The sequence below is a fragment of the Pteropus medius genome, unplaced genomic scaffold, assembly GCF_902729225.1.
Source record: "Pteropus medius unplaced genomic scaffold, Ma_sr-lr_union100, whole genome shotgun sequence".
NCBI lineage: Eukaryota > Metazoa > Chordata > Mammalia > Chiroptera > Pteropodidae > Pteropus > Pteropus medius.
Genome location: NW_024354498.1, coordinates 4,677,992 through 4,689,507, shown reverse-complemented (window position 1 = coordinate 4,689,507; position 11,516 = coordinate 4,677,992). Strand labels below are relative to the sequence as shown.

At 35.8% G+C, this 11,516-nt stretch overlaps 1 protein-coding gene across 1 annotated transcript in view; it reads right to left on the bottom strand.

Moving 5' to 3' along the window:
• BEND2 (BEN domain containing 2) overlaps window positions 1-11,516 on the bottom strand; it is a 47,103-nt gene that overhangs the window by 24,983 nt on the left and 10,604 nt on the right. Inside the window, 4 exon segments of the mRNA XM_039852291.1 lie at window positions 1,132-1,244; window positions 1,246-1,282; window positions 2,482-2,647; window positions 2,820-2,906. Of these exon segments, the coding sequence (XP_039708225.1) occupies window positions 1,132-1,244; window positions 1,246-1,282; window positions 2,482-2,647; window positions 2,820-2,906 (403 nt within the window).

Sequence of the window (11,516 nt, the reverse complement as noted above, 5' to 3'; positions counted from 1 at the left end):
AGGGGTGAAGGGTTAAAGACATACAGATTAGTAGTTGATAGATGGTCACGGGGATGGGGAGCATGGCATAAGGAATGCAGTTAGCATTAATATATTGGCTATGTGGAGAGCCAGAGGAGAGTAAGAGCAATCAGAGGGATCATTTCATAAACTACATAAATGTCTAACCAATGTACTGTATACTTGAAACTAATAATAAAATAAAATTTAAAAAGAAAGAATGAATGAACAATGGAGAGAAAAAAATGCATGCAGAGAAATTGTATCATGTACATTATGAGTGGAAGGTAAAATGGCACAGCTCCTCTGAAAAATGTTTTTAGCAGTTTCTTATAAAACTAAACATGGAATTACCACATGACCCAGAACTGTCCTCTTGGGCATTCATCTCAAAGAAATGTAAACTTATATTTACACGAAAAACAGTACATGACTGTTCATAGAGTTTAATTTGTAGCAGCCAAAAATTGGAAATATTACAGATGTCCTTTAATGGGTGAAGAGATAAAACAAACGGCTATCCATCTATCCCATGGAATAGTACTCAACAATAAAAAGGAAAGAACTATTGATACATGCAATAATTGGTATGAATCTCCAAGAAATTATGTTTAGTAAAAAAAAAGCCATGCCAAAACATTATATAGTATTTTATTCCATTTAAATAACAATATTCAAATGACAAAATTATAGAAAGGGAGTTCAGCTCACTGTTTGCCAGAGGTTAGGATGGGACAGGGTAGGATGGAAGGGTGACCAGAGGGAGGTAGTTATGGTTATAAAAGGACAATATGAAGGGTCTTTGTGGTGATGATGGAAATGTTCTGTATCACAACTGTGGTAGTGGACAGATATACTGACTCATGGAATAAAACCATATAGACCTAAATACACGCACGCACGCACAAATGTGAATTTAATCAATGTCAGTATCCTGGTTGTGATATTTCACTATAGTTTTGCAAGGTGTTATCATTGGGGAAAATAGGTAAAGCATAAATGGAATCAATGTATAATTTCATACAACTACACATGAATCTAAAATTTTCTTAAAATAAAAAGCTTAATTAAAAAAGAGCTACCACTGACTTGTATTAAGAATGTTGGTAAATCTAGATTAAACAGTGCTACTTGGGATATGTATCATTTCTAACTCATTAAAATGGGGAAGGATGAACACAGATGAAGAGGCAGTTTCTTGACCACTGTCATTTCCCAATAAAGTTGTGTAATACATTGACTCTGCTGTTTTCAAGGCTGGTTCCTGCTCTTTCTGGCATTTCTATAAATAAAATAGTTTTCAAAGGCTGTAGTATAAGAACATCCATGAATTCTATGCTGGGTGAAACTGTTCTTTAGGAAAGAAGGGAAAATAAAGACATTCTCACACAAAGAAAAACTAAAAGATTTTGTCCCCAGCAGACTTACTCTTCAAGAAAGGTTAAAGGAAATCTTCTACCAGTAAGGATATGATGAAAGGAGGAATAAAAGCATAAGAATGAAGAAAGAAAAATGGAAAGAGCAGAAATACGGATTCGGAGAAAGTGGATCACTTATACGTAGCTGGCAGGAATGTGAAATGGTACAGCCACACTGGAAAACAGGCAGTTTTCTCGTAAAATTAAACTTGCAATTAACATATAACCAGCAATTGAACTCTTGAGTATTCATATCAAAGAAATGAAAACTTCTGTTTACAAAAAAAAATCCCCTCTACATGAATATTCATAGCAGCCTCACTCCTAATAGTCAAAAACTGGGAGGAAAAAAAAGGCAAAATTTTCTTCAATGGATGAATAGTTATAAACTATGTCAGATCGGATCTATACCATGGAATGCCACTCAGCAATAAAAAGGAAGGAACTAGTGATACATGCAACAACTTGGTTTAATCTCCAGGGACTTGCATTGAGCAAAAAAAAAGAAAAAAACCAATATCAAAAAGTTATATACTATACACATCCAACTATATAACACTTCTGAAGGGACAAAGTTCTAAAGATGAAGAGTAGATCAGTGGTTGTCAAGAATTAGGGATTGGGGAATGGGAAGGGTAGGGCTACCAGAGGGTAATAAGTATGGTGATAAAAGAGCAACACAAGTGATCCTTGTGGTGATGAAATGTTCTGTACCTTCACTATGGTGGTGGACATACAAACCTTACATGACAAAACTGCATAGAACTAAATGCAGAGAAACACAAATGAATACCAGTGAAACTGAATAAGAGCATGGATTATATCAACATCAATATCCTGGTTGTGCTATTTTAGCATAGTTTTACAAGCTGTTACCATTGGAGGAAATCGAGTAAAAGGTATCACTCTGTATCATTTCTTACAACTACACGTGAATCTATAATTATCTCAGAATAAAATTTTTAACTGAAAAAAAAAATAGCTACTGCTAGCTTGCATTAAGGATGCTTTTTAAATCTAGATTAAAGGATGCTATTTATAATACATGCCCTTTCAAACTCACCAAAATTGGGAGGGTTACAGAGAGATGGCAAGGCAGCGTCTGGGCTCATGCTGTTATTTTCCATCAAAGTTGAGTAGTTCATCATCTCAGGGGTGTTTGCCAAGCTGGATTCTCCTTGTGGCACAACTTCTGGGTTCTCATTGTAGCAGAACTGCTGTTGGGAAGCCTGAGAAGATGAGATAACACTGCTGGTACTTTTGGCACCTTTGCTGCAAAAGCAGGATAGGATAGCAAGACCAGAAAATAGACTGTCTAGTGAGCTGTAATGAATATGTGGGGACAGTTTTGGAAAGTGGTAGACTCTCCCTGAGGACTGGCTGCTGCAGTTCAGGGAGTACTGCTGACTGAAGAGACGTTCCTACAGGGTTGGTCCAGGAGGCATGGTTTTCCTGCCTTTGCACTGGTAAAGATAGGCTACAATTTCCCTGTCCAGGGTAAGAGAACAGAGTGGGTTAAGTTCTTCTCTTTGGTTCCTACATTTTCTCCATGAGGTATACACTCAAAACATTTTCGTGCAAATCCAAATGACCTCTAAACTGACACAAATCTAGTATAAATCATCTGTGAGTAAAAATTAGAATGAACAAGTTGGTAAAAGCATTAATAGCTATTTTCCTTGCAACATCGTTTTCCAAAGTTAAGGATAAATGCTGAATTTGTATTATATGGTTTTTATTCCTTTCTATTCAACTCTACATTCTAATTGAATTTTCTACATTATAGCTACAAACAAAAATATTCAGTATCATAATTTCTCAAAACTAAATTTCACCATTCTTTCAAAGAGGTTTAGTCTCCCATCTGCTTCTAAAGTAAGTACAGATCAGACTTGCCAATCTCACAGTTATTAGCTCTCTCTCATTTCTGATTGGGATCTTTAGCAACTTGAGGTTTAACACAGTACTAAAAATCTTTTTATAACACTTACATTGATTGAAAATGATGGTTTCTCCCAAGAATGTTGCATTTTTGAAACGATTCCACACAGCTGGTTAACCTGCCTATTTGTGCTTTTAATAAGGTCTTGCAAACCCTATAATAATAAAAAACATTTTAGTATCTCCAATTTCAAAATAAAAGTAGCATATAAGAAAATACCATTAAGCCAAATTTTAACTGCTAGAAAAAAAATTCTCAAGTTGTCATAAATTCCTTGTTTCCCACTTGATATCTGGTTACTGGTGACATAAGGAGCCCAACCTCTTGTACAACTACTCCATGTCACACAGGCATTTTAAGAAGCTTTAATTTCAGAAAGTAAATGTACCACAATTCCTATAACCATTACATTTATGATGGACCTTGAAATAATCATACTAAGCAAAATAAGCCAAACAGAAAAGGTTGAAAATCACATGATATTGCATGTGAGCTATACACCTAAAAGCAACAAATGAACAGGACAGAGACTCATGGGCATGGACAATGGACTAGTGGTTACCAGAAGGGAGAGGGAAGTGGGGAGGGGAAAATAAATAAATAAAATGTTTTTAAAAATTATGTATATATAGTATGAAAAAAAAACTGGCATTTAAAAAAAAGAAAAAAGAATTAAGTGCTCTAACCAAAAGATAGAGTGGCTGAAAGGATAAAAAAACAAGACCCCTACATATGAAAAGGAAGGGAATGGAAAAAGATATTGCTTTGGTGGACCTAGAAGGTATTTAAGTCAGACAAAGATAAACACTATATGATTTCACTTATATGCGGAATCTAAGGAACAAAAAGAACAAACTAATCAAAAACAGACTCACAAATATAGTGGACCATTTGGTGTTGGACGGGGGGGAGTTGGGGGCTCAGAGAATGAGGTAGTGAAGGGTTTAAAGAAGTACAAATTAGTGGCTGATAGTTGGTCAGGGGGATGGGGAGCACAGCATGGGGAATGCAGTTAGCATTAATACGTTGGCTAGGTGGAGGGCCGGAGGAGGGAGAGAGCAATTGAGGGGATTGTTTTATTAACTATACAGATGTCCAACCAATATACTGTATACTTGAAACTAAATAAAAAAATAATTTAAAAAATATAAAAAAATAGTATTAAAAAAATGTAAAGTGTATAAATGAGTTATCAATACAATAAATTAATTATAATTTTAAAAAAGAATATATATCAAAAACACAAATAAAGAATGGCAATAACTACATATCTATCAACAAGTACCTCGAATGGAAAAGAATTAAGTGCTCCAATATAAAGACAGAGTGGCTGAATAGAAAATAAGACCTTTATACATGCTGCCTACATGTGTAATGACTTCAGATTAAAAGACACACACAGACTAAAAGGAAGGGGATGGGAAAAGATATTGCAAGATGGACCTAGAGGGTAATGTGCTGAATGGAGTAAATCAGATAGAGAAAGACAAATGCCACATGATTTCATGTACATATGGAATCTAAAGAACAAAAGAAACAACAACAACAAAAACAGAAACAAACTCATAGATATAGATTATATTTTGAGGGCTACTATATGGCAGGGAGCTGGGGGGTCGGTGAAAAAAGGCAAAGGGATTAAGAAGTAAAAATGGATAGTTACACAACAGTCATGGAGATATAAAGTATAACATAAGGAATATAGTCAATAATATTATAATAAATATATAAGGGGCTTAGGGGTACTAGATTTATTTGGGTGATCACTTTGTGAATTATATAGATCTCCAATCACTATGCTGTACAACTGAAACTAATATATTATTGTATGCCAACTATGATTGAAAAAAAGTTATTGAATTGTACACTGTAAATAAGAGCAACTAATTGTCTATTATATTTCAATAAAGCTGTAAAAAATGCAAAATATTCCCAACAAAAAAAGTAAATTCTATTCAACATGGAAATGACTCTGAAGCTTTCAAATCCAAGCAAAGAGATAAAAAAAAATAGGTATATTTCTTCTTTCAACAAAAATAAATGGTAAGCAGAAATTCCAAGAGAAAAAAATCTATATAAGAAAATGTTTAGACAAGTAAAGTCAGTCCAAATAGAAAGCCAACTAGAATATGCCATGCTTTTGTGTGTTGGTAGAATACAGAAAAAATTCATTGACCTTGATATAAGACTGAACAATATAGAATTAGCAACTTAAGATAATATTTCTTTCCCTACAAGGCCAATGACATTATTTGGTTCTACAGAAAATAGTGTTTATAAAATCTTAGTATTATAAGCACCGATTATATGCTTTTTACTTTTAGAAATAACCTATATCCATAATATGGAAGACTTACTGATAGTTTAAAGAGCAGAATTTATAAATGGTAACAGTTTCAGAAATGAGAGAAATGGGAGTTGAAAGGAAGATATGTAGAGGATAGTGAACTGAATGCTAATTTCTAATTCTTATACGATAGTGCATGACTATAGCTAAGGGATTGCTGTCTAAAGCTGATAGAACAGTAATAGTTTATGGATAAAAAACTAACAGTAAGCAAGAAGAACTACAAATAAGAGTATAACTAATTTCAGGGTGGGGAAGAAGAAAGAGCTAAATTCCTCATCTTTTATAGTGGTAAGTTAATTGCGAACACCGAAAGTTAACACAAAAAGAAATGGAGTATATTATTTGGACAATGGTTGAAACCACGAATAGAACTTAAAATAAAGACTATTAAAAAGAGTTACTTCCAAAGTATAGGACTGAGGTGAAGAGAAAATGGGTAGGGACTTCCACGTTTCATTTACGCCCACTGTTTAACTTTTCTTTGAACTATGTTTGTATGTCTTACTTTTATGATGAAAAAAGAGAGAGATAAAAACAGAAAGTTTGATGTTTAGATAGTGAATATAAATGACATTCAAAGAGCCGGGTTATTAAGGGAGGGAGAGAGAAAGAAAGACAGCTACAGAGGGATGGGAGGCTGAAAGAAGTGACTTTTTTTAAACCATGGGAGAATATGCTGAGAGTGATAGAGACAGAGCTGAAGATATTAGAGAGGGATGACCAAATGAAGGGAGCACAGGGAAGGAGGGTCAGATGCAGACGCCAGGGAAGAGTTAGCCTTACAGAGGATGACACCTTCCCCATCTGAATGGTCGGGAAGGAGGTCTGGGGCTAAACTTGGCCTGCACCTGGAGGGATGGATCCTAGGCAAGTTTGTTGACTGTGGGGAGAGGAATCGAGACAGAAGAATTTCTGCTCCACACCTTCCAATTTCTCCATTTAAAAAAGAGGTGAGGATTGGGGTGTCTGGAGTTCGTGGGGGATGGAACAGGGAGCTGACTAGAGAGCTGCTGAAGGATTACAGGGCAGCAGACGGGTCCCAGCAGAAATCTTCCCCTCTGCTTCCCAGCCTGGACAAGACCGAGGTTCTACTAAAGAGGATACGGGGATAGGAAAAAAAAGAAAAGATGGAAGTGCTGCACCGTGTGGTCCAGACTGATGAGGAAAGAAGCTGAAGAAAGGAGACAGCTAGCACATCAGGAGAAACAGAGTGGGTCCCTTATACCCCATTTCAGGGGTGACTCTGGAACCTGAGCATTTCTTAACGTAGTTGCTATACCCCACCGCATCCACATCCTGCGTGACCGCTCAGAAGGCCCTGGCAGAGCAGTGTCCACCTAGGTCGTCATGGATGCTTATGCGAGGCAAGCCTGGGGTATAGCCCTGCTCAAAATCAGAGCCCCCTCCCTCCCCACTACAGCCCACCCTCTGTACATCCTTCCCCAGAAGACTCGGTATATTCCCTTTAACCATTGTACTTCTGTTCTCAGTGATAATGATGATAAAGACTCACAAAAATATTCTTTACTTTTCAAAGTAGCTTATTTTATTCAAGACAGAAATACTTCTTAAAAAAGAAACTTTCATTACCTCTAGGGTGTGCTGCTCACAAAATCCTTGATAATTACATACTTCTATCAATCTTTACCAACATGCTAATTTTTACAAAATTCCCGTAAAACTATGTAAGATATACTCTTGTAAAAACATTAGTAGGCTGCGATTGTTTCAATTGAGATATCTTGACATGCACTTACATACTAAATAATATGCACATACTAAATTTTATCCAAATTAGGCAATTTCTTTTAAAGATTTTATAGAGAAAATTAATTCAATATTGAGAAATCTAGATGAAAAAAAACAATATTTGAGCAGTTTTGGTTGTTCTTTTTTTTAGCTACAATAGTCATTATTTTTATTTTACATTTTTATTATTTTACCTAGGGATGCTATTCCAAATAGAATTTTTTTTAATGTATCACAGTGGAGTGATAATCATACAGAACTTAGTAGAGCAAAATTTCTATTAATAGTAAAATGACATCAAATGAGGTAAAGAAAAATTTAGATCAATATTTTGGAAAACTACATTTAGGAGACATAACATTCATACCTCACAAGAGCGTTGGAGTTTCATAAGTTGGTTTCGATGATCTTCACCAGAGAAAATGTCAGATGCATTTCCCTATTAAAATTATAAAAATAAATAGTTAATGCTTCATAGCACTAAGAGCCAAATTAAGCACTTGAAAAAAAATAACACTTTATATATCTATTTTAATTGTTTCTTTTTCACCTACATTCCAAAAAGATTTAGGAAGTCTCAGAAAGAGATAAAGTAAAACCAAAATCCACATTCATGTGAGAATGTAAAGGTAAGAGCTGATTAAAAGGGGGTGTGGGTAAGGAAAGAAGTTTTATATAAGAATCCAGGTTTAATAAAAGCTGCTAAGTATCAGTATGAACACAGTTTATAATATATATAAAAAGTATTATAGAAATATAGATTTATGTGTATGGATAGATTATTATACACACATTTCTTTCCTAGCTCTGTCCACTAAGAGGGCCTCAGATCAATGACACAAGAGTAGCAGTGAACACATATAGTATACAGATCTTGGTTTCAAAGTACCACTCTGCACTAAAAGGAACCAGAGCTCTTTGGAGAGAGATGAATTCTAGGGCTGTGACAGGGAAAATATAAATGAGCCTAGAACATCTAATGATGTCAAAAAATAATAAAATGCCCAGAAAAAGTAGAAGCATGTCAAAAGGCAACAGGAACCAACTGGAAACAGCTCCCAATAGCCAATGCTAGAAAACTTCATCAATAAAATAATTATAAATTGGATTATTACTCAAAAAATATAATAAATGCCATTTATTGTATTAATAAATGTAATTAATAAATGTAATAAACATAAATTTATTGTATTATAATAAATGTAATGCCATTTATTGTCCATATTAATATAAAATATATAATTGAATAAATAAATAAATGAGAAAGAAAGGACAGCTCTTCCTTACAAATGAATTCTAATTAATACAAAGGAATGAGAGAAATTCAGAGTCACTATTAGGCAAACACCACGATAGTGAATGTTGCAGGTAAAATCCATGAGCTAACTCAACCAGTGGGCAAAAACTTGAGAAGCAACAGTATATTTGCATAGTCTCGAAGTACCCATCCACCCAATATATTTATTAATTACAAAGGAAAAAACAGTAACTTTACAGGGCAAAAATCCAAAAGACATCATGTTAACCAAGTGATCAACGTTAACATCACCAGCAAAAAGATATGTGGACACCATGTACTCCTGATATGATTCACTGAAGAGACAATATCATTTTGTGCTGTTCTTGCAAAAAATGCATAATCTCAATCTATTCAAGAGAAAATATCAGACATACCAAAATTGAGAGATATTTTACAAAATAACTGATGAGTACACTCATCAAAAATGTCAAGGCCATGAGAGAAAAGTAAAGAATGAAGAATTGTCACAGACTGGAAGAAACTAAGGAGACACAACTAAAGTCTATATGGGATACCGGATTGTATGCTGGAATAGAAAAAGGACAGGAGAAGGAGGGATAGTGGTGAAATTCAAACAAGGACTGCAGTTGATATCCTGGTTTTGAAAACTGCACTGTGGTTATACAATTACCATAATTTTAAGTTATACAGGTAAATTAAGATTAAGGGCAGTTGTCTGGAGTGTATACATGATAACTCTAAAATTTTTGCAACTCTTCTGTAAATCTGAAATTATTTCAAAAATTAGAAAAGATACTGAACAGGGTACAAAACTTCTATGAACTTCCTATTAGATAAGGAAAACAGGGAAATAAAATGGTTAAGTGTTCACTGTCTTGTTAGGTGTTCACTGTTAAGGAAGCGAAGCATACAAATTCACAAGAGAGAAATATTTCTTGAGCTCATGACTTCAGTGTAACTCCACAGTATATGAAGGCTAAAAGGAATTTAAATCATTTTTCTTTATGATAGTAAATATGAATATACTTGGCAATTAGCAATTAATATACATAAATATTCAGTCTAATATATATGTATTGGAGAAAAAAAATGGCATAGATGATAGAGGCTCTGTTCATCCCTCTGGCGACCAAATAGAAGTTGTGATGGAAACAAGGAGCAGCAGCAAGAGAAAATCGCCTGGGGTGAACAAGCCATACAACTAGAGAGCAATCCAAGAAAGCAACCTGCAATGGCAGAAGGTAGGACAGGAAGAGGACGCTGGGCTGCCCGGTCCCAAGTGGCTGAATGACATGGAGGCTGTGGCAGCAGAAGCCTCTTAAAGGGGCTGCAAATGCATGTTCGTGGTGACGGACCTGCTTGCTCTGAGCACCAGTGCCAATTCCGCTGTGCCCAGGGGGCACTGGGGACTTACAGGGAGATATTGTTGGAGTGAGGACCCAAGTGAGATTCACTCTGTACAGAAGTGCCGGCAGTATCCATTGTTCTCTATTGAGCCCTCCCCCTTCCTTGTGTGCGGACACAGTGCTGCCATAGCCGTGACTTCATCAAACTGGATAACAGAGGTCGCTCGCCCAGAGGATCCCCTGAAACCCCGCCTCCCCCAACTTGGCCCCACCCAAGCCACATTCATGTGTATCCTCAGCAAGTCAGGTGCTCCTTGCTGAGACTCACACTGGAGGCATCTGGTCTCGGTTTCTGATGTGGCCTTTTGAGGCAACTATAAGCTCAGCATCTGTGGATTGCTTGCTGACTCTTAACAGGTGACCCCGGAGGGGTAGAAGCTTGAGCTAAGTTTGGCATGCAGCTGAACTCCTCTCAGGACTGTGACACTGGACACCTATTTCACAAATCCTCACTAATAAGACCAGGAGACTTAGGAGCTTTGCTTAGTACATAGAAACAGACACAGAAAGGCAGCCAAAATGGGAAGACAAAGAAGCAGAAACCATAGGAGAGAACAGAACAGAGATCCAGATATAATGGAGTCAAGTAATCTAACAGATGCAGAGTTCAAAACATTGGTTATAAAGATGCTCAATGGACTTTTGGTTAAATTCAGTGAGAACTTCAACAAAGAGATTTAAAAACAAAACATAAAAAATGGAAATGGAAATTATAAAAGGGAACCAGTCTGAAATGAAGAACACATTATCTGAGATGAGAAGTATATTAAATGGAATAAACAAAGTGAATAAAGAGGAGGATCAAATGCCTTATATAGAGGACAGGAAAGCCAAGGACATGCAATCAGAACAGCAAGAGATAAGATGCCAAGACTTTAAAAATAATTTAAGGAGAATATGGGACATTATTAAGGGTCCAAATATCCATCTGATCAGCGTAACTGAAGAAAATCAAGATGCTGAACAGCCGTTTGAAGAAATAATGATGGAAAGCTTCCCAACCTGGTGAAGAAAATGGACATAAAACCCCAGGAAGCTCAGAGAATTCCAAAAATCAGGGATCCAAAGAGGCCCACACCAAGACACATCATCATTAAAATGCCAAAGGTTAAATACAAAGAAAGAATATTAAAAGCAGCAAGAGAAAAACAGATAGTTACTTATAAGGGAAAACCCATAAGACTGGCAGCTGATTTCTCAAAAGAAATTATGCAGGACAGAAGGGCTTAGCACAAAATATTCAACATTATGAAAACCCAAGATCTACAACCAAGAATGATTTATCCAGCAAAGCTATTATTTAGAGTTGAAGGACAGATAAAGAGCTTTCTAGACAAAAATAAGCTAAAGGAATTTATCACCACCAAGCCAGTATTACAGGAAATGTTGG